The sequence below is a fragment of the Plasmodium inui genome (genome assembly GCF_000524495.1).
Source record: "Plasmodium inui San Antonio 1 unplaced genomic scaffold supercont1.5, whole genome shotgun sequence".
Lineage (NCBI taxonomy): Eukaryota > Apicomplexa > Aconoidasida > Haemosporida > Plasmodiidae > Plasmodium > Plasmodium inui.
In genome coordinates, this window is record NW_008481839.1 from 579,011 (window position 1) to 602,534 (window position 23,524).

At 45.1% G+C, this 23,524-nt stretch overlaps 7 protein-coding genes across 7 annotated transcripts in view; 4 read left to right on the plus strand and 3 right to left on the minus strand.

Annotated features, from left to right (window-relative positions):
- The window catches only part of C922_01579 (hypothetical protein), a gene marked incomplete at both ends in the record, with an annotated part of 2,381 nt that extends 1,580 nt beyond the window's left edge, over positions 1 to 801 (plus strand). The window contains 2 exons of the mRNA XM_008817182.1: positions 125 to 285; positions 582 to 801. Of these exons, the coding sequence (XP_008815404.1) occupies positions 125 to 285; positions 582 to 801 (381 nt within the window). The remainder of the gene's footprint in view (positions 1 to 124; positions 286 to 581) is intronic.
- Positions 802 to 1,756: 955 nt separating this feature from the next.
- C922_01580 (hypothetical protein) lies at positions 1,757 to 7,130 on the minus strand (the record flags this gene model as incomplete). Its single annotated transcript, XM_008817183.1, has 2 exons — positions 1,757 to 4,792; positions 4,965 to 7,130. 2 exons carry the CDS (start codon positions 7,128 to 7,130, stop codon positions 1,757 to 1,759), a joined length of 5,202 nt encoding a protein of 1,733 aa, XP_008815405.1.
- A 1,767-nt stretch (positions 7,131 to 8,897) lies between these two features.
- On the plus strand, positions 8,898 to 9,343 carry C922_01581 (hypothetical protein; the record flags this gene model as incomplete). The annotated part of the gene is made up of 2 exons (XM_008817184.1): positions 8,898 to 9,010; positions 9,148 to 9,343. The coding sequence occupies 2 exons, from the start codon at positions 8,898 to 8,900 to the stop codon at positions 9,341 to 9,343; spliced, it is 309 nt and encodes a 102-aa protein (XP_008815406.1).
- Positions 9,344 to 11,723: 2,380 nt separating this feature from the next.
- Positions 11,724 to 13,172, plus strand: C922_01582 (hypothetical protein; the record flags this gene model as incomplete). Its single annotated transcript, XM_008817185.1, has 1 exon — positions 11,724 to 13,172. The coding sequence occupies one exon, from the start codon at positions 11,724 to 11,726 to the stop codon at positions 13,170 to 13,172; it is 1,449 nt and encodes a 482-aa protein (XP_008815407.1).
- A 1,879-nt stretch (positions 13,173 to 15,051) lies between these two features.
- Positions 15,052 to 15,675, minus strand: C922_01583 (hypothetical protein; the record flags this gene model as incomplete). Its single annotated transcript, XM_008817186.1, has 1 exon — positions 15,052 to 15,675. One exon carries the CDS (start codon positions 15,673 to 15,675, stop codon positions 15,052 to 15,054), a length of 624 nt encoding a protein of 207 aa, XP_008815408.1.
- A 2,451-nt stretch (positions 15,676 to 18,126) lies between these two features.
- On the plus strand, positions 18,127 to 20,817 carry C922_01584 (hypothetical protein; the record flags this gene model as incomplete). The annotated part of the gene is made up of 1 exon (XM_008817187.1): positions 18,127 to 20,817. One exon carries the CDS (start codon positions 18,127 to 18,129, stop codon positions 20,815 to 20,817), a length of 2,691 nt encoding a protein of 896 aa, XP_008815409.1.
- A 727-nt stretch (positions 20,818 to 21,544) lies between these two features.
- C922_01585 (NADH dehydrogenase) lies at positions 21,545 to 23,146 on the minus strand (the record flags this gene model as incomplete). The annotated part of the gene is made up of 1 exon (XM_008817188.1): positions 21,545 to 23,146. One exon carries the CDS (start codon positions 23,144 to 23,146, stop codon positions 21,545 to 21,547), a length of 1,602 nt encoding a protein of 533 aa, XP_008815410.1.
- Positions 23,147 to 23,524: the final 378 nt, after the last annotated feature.

The window sequence follows — 23,524 nt, forward strand, 5'->3', positions numbered from 1 at the left end:
ACCATCCTTCACTCCACCATCCTTCACTCCACCATCCTTCACTCCACCATCCTTCACTCCACCATCCTTCACTCCACCATCCTTCACTCCACCATCCTTCACTCCACGATCCTCCCCCCCGCAGTACTATTCCGCCGACGACATGCTTCAAACGACCGCACCAAGAACGATGCTCGAGATCAATGGCAATGAGGACTCCTGCCAAACCCTAATTAACAAAATTGTTAATTCGGACGCGCACAACATCATCAACGGGAATTTCAACACGCCCTACATGGGAGCGGGGTAACCTCGAGGGAGATGCTAACAAGTGGAGGAGTTGAAAGGTGTCGAATGGGGCAGTATGAAGGGGGGAATTACACATTCGCGTGGGAAAAGGGTCTCATTCGGGAAGGAGGGACTCCTGGATGGCTCTTCCCCCTGCAATTTCGCATTCGTGACCACATGGATGCGAATTGAGGAGTGGTGTGCACTCCATGTGCAGGTCCCCCTAGGGCTGTCTCTTCTTGATAAACCCAGCAGTAAAGATTCAGTCGCCTCTTCCCACTCTGATTGTCCCATTTTGCCGACCCCCTTTGCAGATCCTCAGGCGAGAAGAACACAGACGGAAGAGCCTTCTTCCGAAACGCAAGGAGCAGACTGACGTACGAGCAGTTTAACCAGTTTTTGTCGAACATCAAGAAATTGAATAACCACCAGCAGAAGAGAGAGGAGACGTTGAAAAAGGCGCAAGTGATATTTGGCGAGACAAACTCCGATCTGTACGAAGAATTTAAAGTCCTCATTTCGAAGCATTCTTAGGGAGGAGTTTCTGTGTGCACAGCTTCTATGCATCGCTTCCGTGGAGCGTGCGTCCAGTGTGTATCTTTCGATTTCTCTCTTTTTTGGCCTTTTTTTTTTTGTTTCTTTCTTCCCCCCATTTGTTTCTTCCTAATTTTTGTTTTGTGCCTCCCCCTCCCCCCGCGCGGCAGGGTCTTCCCTCATCACTTGCCCCCTTCCCCCACTTGATTGCCGCAAATTTTCTTTAAGTTCCGCCTAATTATTTCTCCAAGAAGGGGGCTAAAATGGGATACCTATTCAGGTTCTTCTCTTGCCGCCATGCGCATCCAACTTTTTTTTACCATTAGGTAACAAAACTGTTCGTTTAATTTGTCCCCCTAGACGGATATAGTAACCGTCTAATTTTGCCTTCCCCTGAATGACTGAAAGGGGAGAGCGAACCAAGCAAAGATGCACAAAGATGTACACAGATGTGCGCACATGAAAGGCACACCTCTTTGCATCCCCCGCATGCTTCAACTGGTTCATTTGCGCACATAGGGGTAAACCAACTTCAGTTCCCTAAGAGGGGCCTCTACTCCCACTTGTGAGTATCTTCCCGCGCCCCGCACACAGCCGCTACGCAGCCGATACCCAGCCCTAGGTATAACACGATGCGGTCCATTGTAGAGAATGTTTCTTAAAAAGGGGGGTTCAACAAAATTATCAAATGGGGAAATTATCAAGCCATAAAAATGTGCAGTCAGGAAAATATAAAACCATAAAAACATAAAACTGTCGAATGCGAGGTGTCCGCTAGACAATTCCAATGCGACGCGCAAATGGTGTAAATTCGACGCCCCCTGGGGGGTGATATCGTTTAACCTGCTCGTGGGAGCACAAAAAAAAGGAAAAAAAGGAAAAAAAAAAAAAAAAACGAACGAAGGATGGATCGATCGATAGGGGGAAAATTGAGTAATCTCAATGAGTGACCGGATTACTTCCTCCTGAGCAACCTACTTAAGACGCCCCTATCCCCGACACTCTTCCTCTGTGAGGCGCCTTCGCAGGAGTCCGTTTTTGGTACAGCTGCGCCGCCTTTTTGGTACGGCCCCAATGCTTCATTGAGGGGTTTATTGAGCGCTTCATTCTTGGGGTGGGTACTACCCACGCTGTTTTTACTCTCCCAAGGATTGCCCCCTTTCTGATGGGTGTGATTTACTATTCCGTTTGCTGCGCCACGTGAATGATCCTCGATTGGAGGGGTTCCCGTCGGTGTGGCACTTCCATTCCGTTCACTTAATTTCGCAGCACATATACGTGGTGTATTGTGCTCCTCGTGTGACAGGGGGGGACACAACTTCTCTGCGTTCATGTCGCCCTTTACCAAATGGGTTCCCGCATATAGGGTAGCACCCGCGTTTGGTGCATCCGGGGTGATTAGTCTGCACCCAATCTTGTCCTTCCGATTGGCGCCCATCAACATGCTCAAGGAATGCGATGAGTACGCAGCGCCGTCCCCTCGGCGACTGTCCCCAATTAGTCCTTCCTTATGCAGGGCAGTGATATCTTCACACATGGGGAGGATCTTTTTTTCCGGAGAATTTCCCCCACCCAAAGGAGGATAGCTTGTACCACTTGTATGGCCTGTAGGACTTGCACCATTTTTAGTCAACATACTGTTGTTCACATTATGTAGGCTGAATTCGTTTGTGTGTGGGTTGCGTGCTATTCCGAGTGGGGTCATTCTTTTGGCTTCTCCATTTGCCTTCTGCGCCCCCCGTTCGTCATTCTGTTCACCTAGATCATGCACCAGACTGCCCTTCCTTATCTCGACCCGTTTCTCATCCCTCCTCTCAGATGTTTGAAAGAAGTGCGCATCCGTGTTGTCATATGCAGTTGGTGCAATGTGACTCCTATCGTGGATATTGCTGTCTAGGGTTACACCCCTATGGTTGTCCTTCCGGTATGTATAATGCATCATGAGGTTTTCTCGCATGTCCCTATCCTTATCGAGGGGATTGCCATTTTGTGCGCTTTGAAAAGGGGAATAATTCTTATCCATTTGGAAGGCCTCCTCTTCCTCGGCATAAAGAGGGGAACAATTTTTACTCTCCCTTCTGGGCATCTCCTTGTTTAATACTTTTGCTAGGGATGTGTTTTTTTTTCCTCCTCCTGTGGGTGTATCTTCCTCTCCCACGTGCGCTACCTTCCTGCGTAAAGTCAGGTGAATGAATTTGTCTTTGTTCTTTTTGTACGTTTCGTAATTTTTTAAGATTCCCTCGTCAATGGCCTCCCCCTGGGGGTTATTGGTAGGTTGGTTCGATTCCTTCCCTTGGATGTCATTCGTTCCATGCTGCCCCATGTCAGGGTCCCCGTCCCGGACATCGCAAGTATATGCCCCACCGATGACACCACCGATGTCTTTCCCAACATAGTCATTCATCTCTTTTGAAGTATCCATCCTGTTGTTTGCTTCCCCCTCATGGGGCTGCTCCTCCCCCCTTAGCAGATCTGTTCGATTAGCAATCTGCGTCTCTTCCACGGGGAATACATGCATTTTGTCTGCACCGTTCGGGTCATAATTTAACGTGACATTTTCGTTCCGTGAAGGATGTCCCATTGGGGTTCCTCCCCCCTGAGTGACTGTCCCCATGGTGTTCTCCTCCCGACAAAGGTAGGCCCCGTCTGTGTGTCCATCCGGGAGATTATCCACAGCGTTGGTGTAACTACCTTCTGTGAAGTCGCCCCGTTTTGTCCCTTTAGTTATCCCCCTTTCCACTTGCTCATAATTCCCTCCAGAGGGGATTCTCTCCTCTTGATTGGCACAGAGCACGCTTCTATTCAGATGGTGCATGAATGATCCTGACCAGGAGAGGGGCCCATTTCTTGTCCCTTCGTCTGATCCCATGTGAGATTGAGATTCCTCCCAGTTCTGCATAAATATAGAATACAAATCGTCCTCTTTCATTTTTTCAATTACTTTTTCCTCTTTCGTAATGTCACTTATAATCCTTTTGTACTTCGTTTCGTCGAAATTTTGGAGGTCTCTTCGGATTTGGTCATCGATGGGTACTCGCTCGTCTCTGTTTGGGGGGGCACACTGATGGTCTCTGTTCTGCGTGTTGTGTTGCGTGTTGTGCTGTCCATTTTGCCACCCTTCGTGGTGTATCCCTTTTTGATGTTTCCCCTTTTGATGTTCCACTTCTTCCCCGTTGCCCTTTTTAAGGACGCCCAGCTTCCCTTTGGTGCCGCCGCCCCGCCGGACGCGCCTGCTCCTCGGCATCCGAACATCCACGGAGTTATCACTAAAGCAGCAGGAGTTTAACTTAACGTGTTTGTATTCATTCTGCTCGTACTGCCTTCCATAGGCATCCTTTCCCCTGTTGTTATGTGGGTACCCATGCGCTTTCTTAATTTTTCCTTGCAGAAGCAGTTCCCTCCTTTGCTTCTTCGTAGAGTTATCTTGGACCTTTTTCACCGTGCCTAGTGGAGCATACATTTCGTCCTCATACAAATGTTCGCTGCTCTCGCTGTATAATTCGCTTCCCACATTGCTGTCTTCTTTACTTCCAACGCTGCTGTCCGCTTCGCTCCCCATATCTCCGTCTATACACTCCGCAGGAGAAACATTAACGCACCACTTTCCATTAGGACGATATCTCCCCCTTTCAAGAAAGTTCACTGCATGATTATATCCAAAAAGAGCGCTTTTCATTTTTCCATTTTGAGAAACCAACCGTTTGATCTTTCTCCTCTCCTTGCTAAGTACCATGTTCAGTTCGCACATCTTCTTGTTTAATTGTTCCTGTGTGTCTTCATACATGTCGAGCTTTTTTTTTAAATTTTTATTTAGTTCTTCCACCTCTTCATTTCGGATAGCTAGCTTTCTATTGATTATTTCTCCATCCTGTAGCAACCCCTTCAGATCATTTATTTCTTTTAATTTGTTTTTCTCTTCCTTCTCGTGGAGGAGAAGTCGGCTGTGCATCTCTTCCTTCAGTGCACTTCGAACTTGTGCGATTTCTTCATCCTGCGAGAATGGATGAACAATCATTCAAATTATGTGCACAGGAGGTACATAGTATGTACACATTAGGTACACATTATGTAGAATTGTTCGTGTGTCAATGCAGAGGAGGCTACATGTTTGTAAGGGGTGGTCCAGACCGCTAGAGGCCGCGCCCCCCTCTCGCCAGTTTTACCTTGTTCGTCAGCAGAAAATGTAACGTTTTGTTTTTTTGCAGCTCTTCGGCGTAGAGCCTTTTGTATTTCCTATACCGGCTATATAACTTGCGTTTATCGTGATGATGGTGCCGCTCTCGTCGATCCCGCAGCTCCTTATGGCCAGGTTTCCTTTTCCCCTTATTGGGGGGCGCCTTCCCCGCGTTGTCCACGGAGCGAGCTCTATTTTTCCCCTCCTTGGATGGACTTGCCCTTATTAGCAGCTGCTTCACTTTTCTGCGTCCCTTCTTTTTGCCCCTTTTGTCCGTGAGTCCCTTCGTGTTCATGTGCGTCAGATCGGAGAGGCACAACTCATTCGAAAGACACATACTGGAGTTGGATACACAGGAGGAGGTGCTACACGAGTGGTGGTTACCCGATTTGGAGAAGCTTGAGCTGTCAATGCGCGGGGGGCTACTCCCTCCAAGGGAGGACGTGCAGTCTTCGCTTCTACTGCTACGTCGGTTCCCATTGCTACCTTCGCTCCTATTGCCAGTTTTGCTTCTTCCCACGGTTCTTTTTTTCCTTCTCTGCCTTTCCTTTTTTTTATCCGTACGGATTTTTCCATCACTGTGGTGGGTCTCTCCACGTGCCTCCCTCCCCCTCCTCTTCCGTTTCGCTTTCCCCCCCTGGGAGGTTCCGCAGTCAAGTCCAACGCCTTTCAATCGGTTGATTAAAAATGCCAGTTTGTCACTCTTCTGGCAAAGGGCAGAATGAACCTTTAGGAGAAGATGAAATATATACTCCGTAAAATTCAGGAAGCTTGTATGGACACTGATTTTAACCCTGGCGTGGATGATTTCTTGTTCACTTTTCATTTGGTGAAAATGCACCTCCCACTTTTTAATGGTTTCCATAAGGGTTGTTTTGTCTTTGGTTAGGCTGTTTATTTTGAGTTGTGCTTCCTTCATTTGGTGAGCCACCTCTTTCGCTACCTGTTCGGTTAGCGGCTGGGTCAGCCGTTGGGTCATCTGCTCGGTCATCTCATGTGCCCATCGCTGTTGCGCCGTATCGTTGGCCTTTTCCACGTCCCTTTTCAGCTTGTCCAAAAAGTGACACAAGTACAATTCGCTCGTTTCTTTTTCTACTTGCAGTTTTAATATTACTTTGAAAAGTTCATGGCAGGCATTCAGGCACGCCAATCGGGGGCTGCACTTGGTGCAGAGGATCTTTTCTGTTTTGTTCATAAATGATTTCTGGATGGCTAGCACAAAGAGGCAGCTCCTTTTTTTAACTTCTTCGAATGTGCCTTTGTTTTTTTCCACCAGTTCGGCCTGGAAACTGCTTACTGTGCGTGCGAGGGAGAGTATCTGCTCTCCTCGTTTAACACTGTTCTTGGCGACCTCATTCGCGATATCAGCAATCATGCAACCAGCAACTTCGCGCACGACATCAGCTACCTCCCTCGTGCAATCCTCAGCTGCAAGTAACTCCTCACTGTAAGTCACTATCGCACAGGGATTGGCAGCTTCTACCAGATTCGACTTCTCCCTTTTCGATTCTAGATTTATCTGGGGTGCAAAATTGGCTTCCTTCGCTTCGCCTATGACAGGAATGCACTCTAACTTGTGCTCTACCAATTCTACCTGCGCATGTGTGTTATGATTACGCACTGTGCTAATGCAGCTAATAGAATTGGAACAATTTGGAGTGTCCGTTGGAGGACTTTCCGTCGTGTCGTTTTCCCCACTGTCGGTCGTTGCAACGGTGTTTATGCTGCAGGTTAGGGGAGCACTTTCCTTCCTTTCCGTTGGGTGGGGGGTGCCCTCCTTGGCTTGATCACGATTCATGGTGTCATCTGGGTTGGTGATGCTCGCAGTGTTTTCTGCGTTCTCAGCGTTTTGTGCGTGTTCTGTCTTTTCTGCCTTCTGTGCCTTTTCTGAGTTTTCACCGTTTCCCACCTGGACCACCTCGCCTAAAGTACATATTGGAGATTCCCCCTTAGGGGAATCATTTGTTTCCGGAAGATTGTCCCTCTGATTGCTGCCCCCGACTTCGTTATGACTGCCCCCCGGAGAGGACGTGTCCAAAATGGGAATGCACTTTTCCCTTTTGCCGAGCTCATTCTCATCCGTTTCGTCATTTTCATTTTCCCCTCCTCCCTCGGGGGGGAATACATTTAATCGGTCTATGTCATCTTTATTCATTAGTTGGGGGAGGGGTGTGCTCACACTGGGTCATGTCACTTTGTGGAAGGATGAAGATTCCAGAGCGAAAAGGATCACGTAGTTGGTAGGGTTACGTGAGAATTTAGTTCACCTTTCCGTTTTCTTTTATTTTTTCCTCACTCAGAGGGGCACACAAACAAGTGCAGTATCTCAGATGTGCAATCCTATACACATGTGTGTGCATATTATTATTTTTTTTTTTTTTAGAAAAAAATATTATGACATGATAAAAGCGGTCCCTTCTTTTGTATACCTCCTGGTGGGGGATCAGTACAACTTGGCGTTCACCTTGAGTTCGCCTTGCGTTCCCTCTCCGCGCTGTTACTATCTAGTGCAGCTATATTTGCAAAGGCTCACTTTATTCCCTTTTTCGTGGTGAAGCTCATGAGGAATTTTGCGTCTGAAAAGGGAAGGAGTCTTATCTGTGTCCTCACCGGAGGCTCCTCCTTCCCTTCGGGATGCATTCTCCGGCCGTGCGGCCTGTTGGGAGTTTTGCAATTTCGCAATTTTGCAATTTTGCAATTTTGCAATTTTTCCTTTTCGCCGCTTGACTGCTCCATTGCCGCACAGCTTCAGGGTCAAAGATTGCTATTCTCCCGCCGTGCTTTATCTGCCAAGTCGCATATTTGGCTTCGGGCTAATGTCTAAAGTTTTTTTTTTTTTTTTGCCTTGCAATTTTTTTGTGCTATCTAACCTCTGCGTGGGTCCCCCGGCCACTCGTGCCCCATCAGGAGGCCATTCCAATCGTGCAGTTTAAAATTATACAATCCTGACTGAACACGCGTCCTTGTGAACACTTCGGGAAAAGATAAAATACACATTCGTGTGCATGCTGTGCTTAGCGCATGCGGGATGTGCCTTTTGGTTGACTTTTCCCGGGTATTTGTTGGTAAAAAAATTGGCAAAAAATTTTGCGGTGTTTTTTGGCGTCCTTTTTGGTGATTTTTTCGCAGTCCTTTTTGATGATTTTTTTTTCTCCTTGCGCGAAATTGTCCACTGCTGAAAGTTCCACGCCGTCGATTTTGCTTCAGCTCGCTTTTCACTTTTCATTTTGCACTTATCAGCTGCCTTTTTTTCGCGTTGCTCCCCACGCCCGTTCTCCGCAAGTGCGAAAAAAAAAGGAGTTTCTTTCCCTTTTTCCTTCTCCGCCGTTTGCCATGGTCACTCCGTTGCTTATTTGACCATTCTTGAAGCTGTGTTAAAAATGGCAACCCCAGGATTCCCTAACCGACTTCTTTTACTTCTGCGATGACTCTTCACCGCTGCTGCGCCAGTGAATGGAATGGCCGCAGTTTTTTCCGCACTTTAAAATTATTTTATTCGTATACATTTTTATGAATTTTTTTTTTAATTTTTCTTTGACCCGCCTTCTCCAAGTCGCTATTTCGCATTGCCTACCTTCCTATTTACCAATTTGCTTTTAAGGCGAGCAAGCGGAACGGTCAAATCATCCCCCCACCACCCCTCCCTCACAGGGAAGCAGCTGTTGCATAGAAGGCTGAACGTGAGACAATCCTGCCGTTGCATCCATTCAATTGGGAAAGCCCGGCAAGTTGGACCTGCTCAGCTAGCTATGCCAAGTCGATATAGCGCATACGCCATAGTCCCACTTAAGTGAACACAGCAACCAACGCGCAATTGACAGATTCCCTGTTGGACGCTTCCCCTGAGTACTTCTTACCTTGTTTAGCGTTACCCCCTGCCCGCCGGAAATTAAAACAGAAAAGAATTTACTTCCAATGCAACATGGCGAGAAGTAAGGTCAAGAAAGTTAAACCAAGAAAAAAGAAGCCCGTAAAATTGGATAAGCAATTCAACTGCCCATTTTGCAGCTACAAGAAATCGGTCGACATTAAGCTGTAAGGAAGAGTGAAGGAAAGAGTTCCCCTCTTGTTCACGATTCCCATGATGGGATGGGATACGCCTTATGCTGGTTATGCTTGCACTTTTGTTCCTTCTCCCCCCGGTTATCCGCTTAACCTCGCCCCCCTCGTAGGCACAGATCCAAAGGAATCGGCGAACTGACTTGCCTTAAATGCGGAGTCAAGTACGCAAATCAGATTACCAGCCTGGATGAATGCATTGACGTCTACAGTGAGTGGGTCGATAAATGTCTGGATGCCAACAAGAAGGGGTGTAACGAGCTTTTTTTTAATGATGAATTAGCGGCCCTTAACAATTTGGATGAGTAGGCTACCACCAGCCCATTTTTGCAGGATCACCGTGGGACTGACTGGTGGAACGCTCCATTTTGAAGCCAACCTTGGGGGGAAGGAGACATTCCCTTTTCAGTACCAAACACATATGTATGTGTTCTTGTATTCCCCCTTGATCGTATGTACTTCCACAAACAGCACATGGTCAGGTGCATAAACGCATGGAAAACCCTTCCCTCCCTGATCACCGACACATTTTAACCGCTTAGCGTGTGTAAATTATTCCTAATCGCTCAGTAGCGTAATACATGGGGAAAGGAATAGCCGCACTTTTGTTGCATTTACAAAATATATTTGCGCCTTCGATGCCTACACCGATGTGAACACCATCCTGTGCATTTAACACAGAAGAAGCAGTTACAGCAATGCGGGATTAATAATCTTCCGCAGTTTATCCATGTGCACGCTATTTGACCCCCTTTACATTTTTAGCTCCTTTTCTTGAAACCGCATGTGTCGTCTTTGCAAAGTGATCTCACAGAGGATTGGGGGGGGAAAAAAAAAGGGAAAACATACGTACCCGTCATTTTTTCCCGGTGTATTTTCGTTTACTTTTTTTTTTCTTTTTTTTTTTCTACGACACGGCAACCCTGTGTTAGAGACGAGTTGAGCATTTGCCCTTCCGAACGAACGAAGGGGGCACCTCATCTCCTTTTCCGACATGTACCATATATGGCCTTGCGTGTTGCTGCGAGAGCAAATTTTGTTTATCCAAAACTTTCGTCCATTTTTTTTTTGAGTTCTGTTTAAGCAGTCACGGCTTTTTAGCAACTCGATTGGTTCGACGCGGGTTGTTGCGTGGGTAGGAAGTCGCTCATACAAGTTTGTATGCGTGCTTATGCGCAAGTTTATAATGCAGTTTTTACCACGCATATGATGTCATCTCGTGAGATCTCACTCACGCTGTGATGCGCAGTGTAACACAACTGGTGACGCTACCGCGCTGATACGGGATGCAGGAAACAGCGGTGGTGTCCCTCCATAGCAATTTTTACTTTCGACCGCACCGAATTGTGCTACTGCATATTCGCCACGCGTATTGGGGGGTTACTATCGACAGAAGGGGTGGGGAAAAAAAAAAAAAGAAAAGCACACATGGGAATGCACAAGGGGATGCACACAGGCGAAAAAGAGGCGTGCCACGAAAGCGGCAAACTCCTGCCCATGTATGCAAATCGAAAAGCGCGCTTCGAATGGAACCGGTCCAAATGGCCAGGGCAAACTGAAGAATCAACATACACGTGGAGATGGACGTAACATGTTATACCTACTATAACACAGTTCGGAGGGCTCTTCTATACACTATTTTTTCTCGTCCACGTTGCGCACTTTTAGTTTTCCCGCAGGAGCACACAAATGGTGACAAGCTAAGGATGTCAATTTGAAGGAATAAGAAATAAAATAAAGGAAAAAAAATAAAAAAAACCACTTTGAAAACGTCGAGAAGGAAGTGGAACAAAATTTTTAAGAAAATGGAGGCCGTTTGGGGAGAGGCGTCAAATGGAAAGACCCTCTCGTGGTGGCGGAATTAACCGAATGTTGCACGGGGCATATGGGACGGAGCATGTGGCATCCTGTATGTTGCGCTCGCGTAACTCGCATGTAACTTTCACAGAGGCATTATATGGGCACAAGGCATACGGGTAAAACGTGGGCGAAGATATCCTTCCCTAAGCACGACGGCTTATGCCCCCCATATCCAGTGGACGACTTGTATCAGGAAGAATTCCCGGCAACATCGCTGCATTTAGTATGAATCTTTCACAGGATATCATTCTTCAAACGTGCCATCAGTTTTTTTTTTTTTTTAATTTTGTTTTGTTTTGTTCTTCCGAATTTTTCGTTTTGTTTTGTTTTATTTTATTTATTTTTTTTTTCTATATTTTATATATATTTTTTCCTCTCTCCGCCTTTTTTTCCCACTTGTGTTCGCTTTGGCTTGGTTAAATTTTTGCGCAGCTTCCCTATAACATTTTTCTGTTTTTTACAATCGCTTGTGGAACGTTGTAAATGTTATTAAAGCGTAACATTTTGTTGCATCAGTTGAAGTGACCCCTTTGCTGCTGTTGCTTCCTTTTTTTCTTTCTTTTTATTTTATTTTTTTTCCCACCGCATTTGGAAGGATACCCAAACGAGCGGGGAAGAAGAACAGCGCACACGTGGAGCAGCCAGAGGGGGGCCCGTGCCCAAACCGGTTCGAAGTGGCACAGGTTTGAACCAAACAACGGGGGCGAAAGGGGACCGCCATCAGAGGTTCGATAGCTGCCAGTTGATAGGGGGCCCCGCGCACGTGCGGTGAGCACAGCTAAGCAAAGAATCTAACTACGGTGCTTAACACACGCGAAGTTAATTCACCATGTCGCACAAGAAGTTGAAGAAAGACATATCGCAGCTCAAGTACGAGCAGAGCGTGTCGAACGACCTGAGGGTGAACAAATGGGTGGCCGTCGGGATGTACTCCATAGTGGCGGCAATGGCGACTTTCGTCCATTCAGGATTCAGTGGCTGGCAGCCAATCATATACAAGTCAGGTGCCTTCAGCGAATTATGTGGGCCGACGGATGACATGAAGGAATTTAAAGTGGACGCAAATATATCCTATATGACATGTGGGAATCGAGACGCAGCTGTGAACAATTTATTTACCTTGGCCTTCTTTGTTCATTTTTTCTTATCGTCAGTAAGTGGCTACGTGTTGGATACCTTTGGAGAAAAGGTCTGTTTTCTAAGTGGCCAAATAATCCTAGCAGGAGCATTTCTATCCCTAGCCGTGTGCAAGTTTTCCTACGTATGGTATTTGTTCTTTTTAATGCTCGGTATTTCAGCAGACTTGTCCTTCATTCCCTTGTTAAAGATATCCAAGTACTTCCCTGGACAAGAGTCCCTAATTTTTGGTATCCTGGGCTCAGCAAGATCCACGGGGTTCGCCATTGGGTCGATTTTAAAATATGCCTTCTTCTACCTGTACAAATTTAAGGATAACGAGTTCTACATTTTGTGCCTATTTTACCTGTGCACATGTAGCTTGTATGCATTTATTGTGGGTATCTTTATCATACCGAGTAAGAAGAGCGGAGATTCTCAAGTAAACAGTGAAAGAGCCACAGGATCTTCAAACCCAGAGAAGAAAAGAAGCATAAGTATGATGAACGAAATGGACAGAATCGAAAGTGCAGATAAGAATTTATACAATAATGATGAGGGTTCTACCTTTTCAGATAAAATAAAAGCTTTATGGAATCATCCTCAGAAATGGGAATATTTAATCACCTTATTTATATGCAGTTCCAGTATGATTCGATTTGATTATTTTATAAAAACGAACAGATCCTTTTTTATATGGAAAGATAATGACCTCACGACAATATTTTCTCTTTCCACTATTCTGTCCTTTATCCCAACCCCTTTCTTTGGCTACCTCGCTGGAAAGTTTGGTTCTATATACAGTATATTAATAAATAACGTGTTTATATTTCTGACATATCTTTTGATCCTATTCGATGGGTACTTTTTCAGAATCATGGCAATCATTTTGTTTTTCTTTTACATATCTTTCGTTTTCTCCTGCTTCTATTGCTATGTCGATGAGAAATACTCCAAGCAGCATTTCGGAAAGCTGTGCGGAATTATGTTCGCATTTAGTGCACTGTGCCTAATTATAAATTTTTACCTCACCTACTTGACCGACGTGGTTTATGTGTACCTTGGCGATAGGAAACACTTGCCTGTGACTTACGGGTTGAACGCCCTCGGGGTGGTCACGCTGCTGTGCTGTGTGTATTTAAAAGTTACGGAGAAGAAGTGAAGGCATTTTCCTCTTAAAACGGGGAGAGCGGGGTGAGAAAGAGGAACAAAAAGAAGAACAGTAACAACTGTAACAACAGGAACACATGGTGAAGATTTGCCACCTGAAGAGTTACCCCCTTTCTTTTTCTCTGCGCGGAGCAATTGTATAGGCAGCTTATATCTCCGTACGTATCTACGCACTTGTTGTGTATGCCCAGTCGATATTGCCGCCTTTTTTTTTTTTTTACTACTAAGAAGTTAGCTCTGCATACGTACAGGGTGTATACATATTTATGAACTCATGTGCCACATTTCACCCCATTGATTAGTTTCCACATTTTTTAATTACCCCTACTCGCGGCAAGTCCTGCCGCTTTTTATGTGCGCTAACTGCACATCATTTAATGCGCAAATGCCTTTTTTTTTTTTTTTTTAATCTACCCACCACATACGTATGTACGTCTATGCAGATGACATTCCCCTTGAGTGATATTATACAGTGACACTGGTGTGTGTGCTATTAACCCTAAGTCAGGCTTTTGTGTCACCCCTTCCTCACTTTCACTTTTATCATTTTCATTCTGCCCGCATGAATGTTTTTTACCTGCGGCTGTACAGTTAGCTATGTTGTCGATTTTTATGCATTGTGGGGTTCGCGGTATGTCGCAGTTGATTGCGATTTATCCTAAGTCAGCCTCCTCTTTTCACGCGTCATTGCCATAAATTGCCGGTGGCGCGGAGTCATTTTTAGTGACACGGCCCCATTTTGTTCCCCCACTTTTACTATTCATCATTTGCAAAATAGGCACACTCTCAAGTTAGGCTATTTAATTTCGAACAACTGTTTTTTTTTTTTTTTTTTTCCCTTTTATCATTTTTGCTTCATGGGAAAATAACCTGCAAAGAAACTAATTTGTCCTTTATCCACAGACCATTTAATAGTATTTAGATCCTTTCCTCCTGCGAATGGTTGTCTCCCACCCACTGAATGATCTCGCCGAAAGAGGCGTATTATCTCCCTTGCCGCCATGACGCCTGTCTGAAGGGTGTATTACGCCATGTCTACTTTTGTGCAACACGGCCAAAAGGACAATCCTTTTTCCGCCTTCCCTCTGCACGCAATAAACGCGCGTGTGAAATAATCTGTTCATAATTATTTATCCCCATGTTGCGTCCCCCCGAATGTGTGTGCAGCTGGGAAAATGGCAAAAAAGGGGTTCCAGTCGACTCATGTCAGACTACTGCCCCAACGGCTACCACTCCACAAAGTTGTTAACTACGCACATGCATAATTAACATTTTAACGCTTTATATTTTTTTTACTGGCTTCTTTTCCGAGTTTTTTTTTTAAACATAACGAAAAAAAATTGTTCCAAAATAAAGTAGCTATTCCATTTCTGCATTAACAAATCATCATAATGGAATTTAAAAAAAAAAATAATCAGCTAGCCAGCTAGGCAACCGACGTTAACAGTTAACAAATAAAACGCGAGAGGCAAAACGTAAATGTGCTTGGAGCAACTCCCATATATAACACAAAAAAGTGACGCTAAAAACTCGCACGGGGGAAAGACCACAGCGTTTACAAGGTAAGGATGAATTCGCCCCCGCGAGAAAAACTACAAAGGAAAGAATGAGGCGTCCAAAGTTGCAACAGGCATCCCCTCCACTAACCGACCTCTTCTCCCGTCCGAATGAACCGCTCCAGTGCGACATACAACTCTTTGATGGTGTCCTTTAAGACCGCCCCGAACGTTTTCACTCAAAGTGCTGTCCACGCGCAGGGGAAAAAAATGGATCATGCGCGCACGTTCGTACTCCAATTGATTCCTACGAGTGCGCCGTACAAGTGCTTCCTACAAGCGCTTCATCCTCCCCCCTTCTTTCCCCTACTTGCATCATTTGTCCTTTTCGTAAAAATAAAACAGCGTAGTCTCCTTATTCATGGACTCCCTTTCCTTGGAAGTCCCCTCAATAAAGTATTTGTAAATTTTTTTTTCCTTGTTTGTGAGTCCTTCCAGGAAGTACGAATTTAATTTCGTTTTGTTGTTTATCAAAAAATGTATCCTAGTCTTTTCTGCCTTTCTCAAAATGTCATAAAAATTGGTGGACGGCCATTCACTAACTGGCAATAAATTACACAACTCGTATGCGGTTTCGAAATAAAATTGGTTAAACAGCCCTATGGTAACAGACACAGGGTCAAACTTGAGTGTTTCGATGATGTCATAGTAGGAAGGAAACTTTATCTTTAAGACATTCTTTTTGTATAGTTTTACTGCAAAAAAGAGAGTCAATCGAATTTCATCTTCTGGATTTAGCTTGTCTTCCCTTAACCCATTTTTATATTCCAAATATGCTTCATTGCTGAGGAGGGACAATCCATATATGTCCACTAAAGGCACACAAGGAATTTCAACCAAGTCAATAAAACTGAACGGGGTGTTGATGTCTTTTATTATTTCTTCAAACTCTATGAAATTGCTATTTAATTTTATATTCTTATCGATTTCTTCATTCATTTTTATGGACTGTGTGTCTAGTTAGCACATGCATGGGGAAAGGGCGGGGAGGGAAGTTTCCGTAGTTCGTGCGACGGGGTAAGGTGCATATTCAGGTGGCGGTTCAAGCGAACTATCAAACGGGCTGGTGCATTTGCGTGCAGCGCCTCTCATTCGATGGGACACATAACATTTCTGTTCTTTTGAAATCATGGTGCGAGGGTCCAGACGCTGCCGATGTTTTTTTTATTTATTTATTATGTTAATTTGTGTGCAAGAATAGACTTTGTCTTTGCAGATCGGTGGATCTGCTAGTCGGCACCTATGCCACTTCCCCTCCCCCCTTCGAATAGTATCAACTTCTTCATACAGTAACGCTTGCCTGTTTGCGCGTCACCATTTCAAGGCAGTGAAGACGGGATAGAGGATGCGCAAGCTGCTTCTCACAGACACAGAGGAAGTGTTACACAAGACGCGAGCCTCTGCTATATAGGGAAGAATACATATGCCCCTAGGCCTACCTCGCGCGCCCACCATTTAGATACATTTTTAGCGAACGTTCGCGTAGGGAAGAATTCGCTGCCCTTACACGAGTGTGAGGTGCACACATGTGGTTCCCATCCGCAGGGTCACGTGAAGAAGTCCACCTGCAAATGTTCATGCGTACATTCATCCGTGTGGGTGTGAGCATGAGTACGTACTTCAGCGAGCTATGCCATTATGATATAGTTATGGGATCGTCTGCCAACATTGCATTTTCGAGCTGCGTAAGAAGCGGCAGAGCCGGGGAAAAGTACTGCTGCGTGCTGGCCCCTAACCCTTTTGACATGGGCCAGTTTTGACACACAAGGAGGCACCACCTTATGTTATCTCTCCGTGTACTTCGCGTACGAACCAGTCGCTCCGGTGGAAACGGGATTGTACAAGGGGAATAAGAACACAGGCACAAGGATGTACGCGTTTGTACGAGTTGGTACCTGTATGTATGCGCCGGTACGCTTCTCTGCCCTTATGCATGCGTACTTATCTACTTAAAGGGGAAGAGCGCCCGAATGTGCATACATACATGCATGCGCACATACATACACGTGTAAATCTGTACATATGCGCGTGATCAGGGATATTCCCACGCCTTCCAACTCATAAGGGGGGGAATTGTAAAATCTCCCATTTGTTTGCAAACTGGATGGAGCATTTGATGTGGGCCACTGCCTACCTTGGTATATGCATTTCTCCCGAACCGGATTAGCCTCTCGGATTGAAGCAGGAGGCATGAAGCGAAGAAAAAAAAAGAAAAAAAACGAAAAAACGAAAGAAATCAAAAAAACGAAAAAAATGAAAAAAAACGAGAAACACAAACGGGGAATTATCACCCAGGTGCACTCATCCATCTGACTGCGTTTTCATCTCTTGATAGTTGTATGAGCCTTGGGGCAAATTCATGTTCAACACGCAAGCGTGCCGCTACCGAGTGTCACGTGTAATGTGCTTCAACAAAAGGATTGGCCATCGCGCGATTAAGCACACGTATCTTTACATGTGTTAACATGGATTAACCTGTTTACAAACGTCAACATGGGTTAACCTGTGCTAACATGTATTCACCCACTTTCGAAGGTATCCCCACACCTTTGCGAGCATCCCTTCCTTGTAGGGAAATCGCACCAGCACGTGGTTTCACATGGTCCCCAACAAAAAGAAGAAAAGTATTCAATGGGCAGCGGTGAACAATTGTCTTTTTTTTTTTTTCTTAAGCAGGTGAACCAAGAAAGGGATGCATTTTTCCAAATGAAAAAAGAAAAAAAAAACAATCAGGTGTTTGCCGGTCCAAAATGTGAACAGAAAAGAAGGGGCAAACCGTTTTCACACAAATATATGGGTCACTTAGAGGAGCGTAACGCATACGTTCCACCTGTATAAGTTTTTTATTTCCCATTTGGTTACCTCGGCCATATTTTTTCCATTTCCCACTTTTGCCAACAAAAGAGGGGACTCACAAAATTAACGTGCACTTTGCGGGACAAACAATAGTAAACGAGAAAAATCTACATCAATTTTTGTTTCGAGAAAATTTCAAAAATGTGAAGAAATTTTCACCCCAGCTGGGAAAAAAAAAAAAATAAAAAAGCCATGCAATTTATAGAGGCAATTGTGTGACTTCGATTTGTATGGACTGCAACTTCTGGTGAACGTTTTTGTTCCTCACTTTGTGGCCATTTTTTTAAGGGCCATACGAATTGTAGTCAGTTCGCTATATATCCTCAATGTGGTTGGATGTTTCGTGTGTAGTTATAACCTCTGTTCAACTCTTTTGCCTTTCCCCCCCTCGAACACCTTCCGCATGGTAAATGAGGAACCTTCCTTAGGGGAATTCCTCCCCACCTGGCAAACCACAGCACGTTGCCTCCATCGTTTCCCCCACGTGTCCTTATCCACCTCTCTACTCCTTCACACTCCTTGCCCACCCGGTAGATGTACTCCTTATGGAAGGAAGTCAGGGAGCAGATAAAAAAGAAAGCGGAAGATTTAAATAACAGCCTTCAAGAATTTAACTCTAACGGCAACCATCCTTTAGGGGGGTCCTCCAATGAAGGTAACGCGAGTTGCCAGGAGAGGGGGTCTACGCAGGTCCCCCAAGACACGAGCCTAAAGAATTCCATACAGGAGAATTTTCACATAATAAACGACAAGTACATCAGTGGGAAGGACTTCCCGGAGCTCCAATATTACAATGAGAAACTTCTCAGTGGGTTTAACAGCTTTAAGCGGATTGTGGGGGATATTTACAAGGACAAGCTGAGCAGCGGGGGTGATGAGCTCCTTCCCAGTGATGGCCGCTCCGAGGAGCAGAAGCTATACTTGTCCAAAATCGTACCCTGGAAAAAGGGAGACATCATGATTTCCAAGATTTACCGGAAAAAATACGACGAGGGATTCCCCCTCAATTTGCCGAACCCCAATTTAAACTCATATGTGTACAAAAAAATTTTAAAATTAAATGTCGATCGAAATAAAATTTTACACACAGATATTTTGCACAATTACAACTTCAGTTGGAACAAAAAAAAGGAACAGAGTGAAAAGATAATCTTGGAGGATCCGAACTTGGAACGAACGAAGAGATTTCTCGTGCCCTTCTACATGTCTGAGCTGGATTTCTGGAGGTCCTACTTTTTTAACATTGACATTATATACAACGAAATTGCCGACGATATCTACGAGAGTATGAAGAATTTCCCCGACGCTGATGGGCCATTACACTTTGTGCCGCTTCCATGTGGTAGCAGCGCGGAGGATGAGCAGTCCCCCATTGGGCAAACACCAAATGAGGTAACCATCAATGAGGTAACACCCAATGCGGTAACATCCACTCATGCTGCAAACCAATGGACCCCTCCCACGAATGGCAAAGCAACCACCGTGGAAGGAACAACGGGAGAGGTGCACTTAACGAAAAAATTCAGCTTTCCAAAGTTGGAGCTCCCTGTGGAGGAGGAGGCACCCACGGAGTGGGATCAACACAGAGAAAACTCCAATAACGTATGCCGAAAAGAAGAGCCCAAGGGAGAAGCAACCGCATCGGAAGTGTATGGCACCTCGAATTTACTCAGCTTCCAGAGTTTGAATCACTCAGATTGGCTAACCCAGCCAGAAGAACCGACAAAGGAGAGTGGCGCAGCCCTTCCACGAGGCACCGATGGGGAAACACTCGATTGTAACTCTGCATCAAAGCCGCTTAGAAAAACTGATTCGATCACACCGAAGGATGACACGTTTTTAATGACGAAGACCCAAATTAACGGACTCAACATTTACATGGACAATGATATCTTCGTAAACCTTCGAGACAAATCGGAATCGTTCGGTGGCCTCTTGGCGGACACGAAGGAATACACTGAGAAGATTAAAAGGGAGGAGGGCCAAGGAGGTTACTCCAATGTAGAATTGGTTGATCACTCGATAGAGGCGTCATTTGAGGGAGCGTGTAACAAAAGGGAGGACGAAAAAGTGGAAGTCAGTGCCATCTCGCATAGGACAACGGGGGAAACTATCAAAGTGGATGTTGACGCTGAGGAGGAGAATCCTGTCGAAGGGGATCAACCGATTAATGATCAGCTCGACTCTTTAACCATTTCCAAGTGCAATATGGAATTTTTGGATCTTATTGAGGAGCAAAATGAAAGGACCTATAGTGCGTTGAAGCAAAACGACAGGGAAGGCAACGGCGGAGAAGGCGGTTCCGCGTTTCGCGATAAGGTGGAGCGTGTGGCACATGAGGAGGGCGCACCCTCGAATGAAAAATGGAATGGCCCAAGCGATGCCGCTGTGGTTAGTGCGCATTATCGGGTGAGTGAACAGTTGGTCAAAGAGGACGCCGAAGGGGATGACGAACAGGACGACGGAGGGAAGAAGGAAAAAGCCTCCATCCATGCCAACCTGGACGAAGAGGAAACGAAGGAAGAACTTGACGATTGTGTACCGCTCGAGCAGGAGGTTGCACAGACCGATGATCCCAATGTTGCGCGGGAAGTACCTCTTACTCATCATGCGGGTGGATCAAAGGATTGCAAAGTACTGCATACTGACGAAGGAGGAGACAAAGCATTCCTATATGATAACTTGAAATATGATCCCATGTTTGTCGAGCTGAATCAGTGGAACACATTGAATGAAGAAAGAAGGAAAGGGAATGACAATGTAGACCCCATGATGGACGTTACAAAAAATTCAAACGCAGTTGAGGGCAGCTTGGCTGGTGAAGAAAAGTTTAATGCCGCCTATCAGCATCATGAGCAGCAGCATCATCACGGGGGGGAAGAACCCCTACATAGTGACGCCGGAGAGGTGAAGATGTCCTGGCCAGAAAGCAAGCCCAAGGAGGGGACCAACGAGTGGGCGAACACGTCGATGCTCCCCACTCCCAATGACAGTACTGCAAAGCGGAATGACAAAGTTGAAAAGAAAAACGACATCACCGTTAGGGTAAAATCAGAAGGTGAATCCCTCAGGAGCGTAAAGGAAGACAACAAGAAGTCACAAAAAGAATGCGACTCAAACCTTGATAAGCTAAATTTTTCCGATGTACTTGATTTTGACATAGATTCAAATACGTTCAACGCTGAAGAGTTGGAGCAGTTTGAAAAGGATCTCCTCAATGCGTAGCGGTAGAGGGAGCAGAAGTTTTTCTTCATTTGGGGAAATCTTCTCAAATGTGCAGGGAATGTTGCATCCTTTTAAAAATAACTTCTACTTTGCGATTTTTTTTTTTTTTTTTTATGTGACATATCGTGGGGAGAATTTACAGAGTCGGGTTTTATCACCTCTTTGGAGAAGCCAGCAGGGTACCATTACCATCCGCCCAACTCCACTTCTTCCCAAAAATGTGGGCGTCGCAGGTTTAGACTCGTGTAGTGTGCCATCCCCAAGTCGCTAAAAATGGCAGATAGGTAGGTGCAGACGCATCCGAATTCTCGGCGCGTAAACTGTGTACATGTATAAACTTCCCGATTGTTTGATTCTTTTACTTTTAAATGACGATACGTATTTGCAAATGGTGTCGCGTAACAAATGGTCCTATCAAAGGAAGACCTGTGTGTATGTGTCAGTCTGTGTTGGGTGAATGTTACCCAAAGTAGAATCCACCGGTCACCATGTTGTGTCCTTATGATCCAAAAAATGGACCAAAAAAAAAAAAAAAGAAAAAAAAAACAAAGGGGCTTAAACATGGGGCATCGAAACTGTTGATATATTTCACATACTCATTGTGACTCCTTTCGTGGTGGGACAAATAGCTACTCGCGCAGATGTGTAGTAACACTTTCAACCGTGATGGGAACTTGAATGGGGTTAGTCCCTCTTTTTTCCTGAGTTCCGGCTTCCACCCGAGCCGTCATTTGGAAAAGGGCCTGCCGTAAATCTTGATGCGCAGAAAGTCCAGAATAAAGGCAAATCTAGATCTCCACGTCAGGAGCAATTGTATGTACACCATTTTCCAGAAGGTGAAGGAGAAGAGCCCTCCCCGAATTTCTAAGAAGGGGAGGTGAGCCACGACCTGGTGACTTCCTATGTAAGCGATGGATCCTTTCCATTTTTCGACAAAAGAAGGGAAGTGATTCCCATCAGCTTTCTTCTCCATCAGAGTGTTAAAAAGGTTGGACAAAAAATAGGCCTCCTGCTTAGCATTCTGAGCAGTAGGAGTGGGAGACCGGTAATTCTGGTCTATCTCTTTTAGGTAATGACAAAATTGATTCTTGTCCATTTGGGTCCTTTTATTTTTTTTGTAGTCCCACTTGGATTGGCTGACTTGTGGGAACTTTTTCGACAACTCATTCGCCTTGGATTTAAGCAAATCAGAAGAGAAACTCGTGCAGCCGGGAGAAAAATGATTCAGGACGTCATTCAAATGTTCATGCAGCTGAAGAGGTTGTATCTTTTTACAATCTCCAATCGCGTAAATATTTTTTTCCCTAATTCCGATAACGGCGAGATGTCCATTTACGTTCAGAATTTTATTGTTGACTTGTTCAGGTATTTTTTTCAAAAAATTGGTAATGAGAGGAGTTTGTGCTAATCCACTGGCCCAAATGAGTATACCATATGGGATGTGTTTCCTCTTTTCATCCTTATCTGCACTAGATTGGATGCATATGGTACGTTCGTCCACCTCTGTTACGTAGTAATTAGTCAGTACGTTGATATTCGAATTCAGGAATGTCTTCTTGGTGAAGTCGGAGATGTTTTGCGTAAAGGTGGGCAGTAGATTCTTCCCGCCTTCGATAATGCTCACAGATATGAAAGGGAAAATATCTTTATACTTCCTTTTGACGTCTTTATTAATGAAGTCAGCGAACTCTCCTGCGACTTCCACTCCTGTGGGTCCACCTCCAACCACTACGACGTGTAAGAGTTGTCTTCTTTCTTCATTCGAGATTCTCTCCGTGGAGCATAGGTTTAGGACATCTAGGAACCTCTTGCGGATGTTTATCACCCCTGGGACATCCTTCACAAAAAAGGCGTGTTTTTCAACCCCCTTAATGTTGAAAGAATTCGTCTTAGCTCCTACGGATATGATTAGGTAATCGTACGCAATTTTTACTTCATTTTTTTTGTTGTCTTTACATATCACATGCCTTTCTTCGGGGAGTATATCTGTGCATTCGAGCTGCAGATACCTAGCTGACGATCCCTTTTTTCTCAAAAAGGTGGAAATATTCTCTGTGCACACTTTGGCGCTGAGGGTTCCACTACACACACAGGGCAGCAAAGGGGTGAAGGTAAAGTAACTCCTGGGAGAGATTAGAGTCACATCGTACTTTCTAAAATCGATGTTTATAAAAAAGTGAATACCACCCCATCCTGAACCCAGGATGACCACCTTTTCTTTTCTGTCTCTGTAAATCCTGCTTGTGCTAATTTCTCGGTTCCACTGGTATATGCACTTGACATTTTTCACCGCGCTCTGTACGCCATTGTACCGGACATTTATCCACATAGTTGTGTGGTGTCTGTCTTTTTCTTTTTTTGTGGGGACTTAGTTGCAGAGGGTTTGTGAGGGGGGCACTTCTCCACAGAGCAGAAACACCCCTAGGCGGAGGAAGAAACACCAAAAAACGGACACCAAAAAAGGAACTCCAGAAAGGAGCACCAGAAATCGACTCAAAAAAAGGAACTCCAAAAAAATGCGCAAATGCTCCGTACAAGCGTTACTGGGATCCTGTTCCTAACTTTGCGAAAGGACCCAAATCTTCATTTCGGCTTGCAACGGGGTTATGGTGAGTGGTTAGCAAGTTCACACAAAGGAAAACATAAACGTACGTCTGTATGTACGCTTCTACAGACGTAGGGTTGACTTAAACCGCGGGGAAATAAG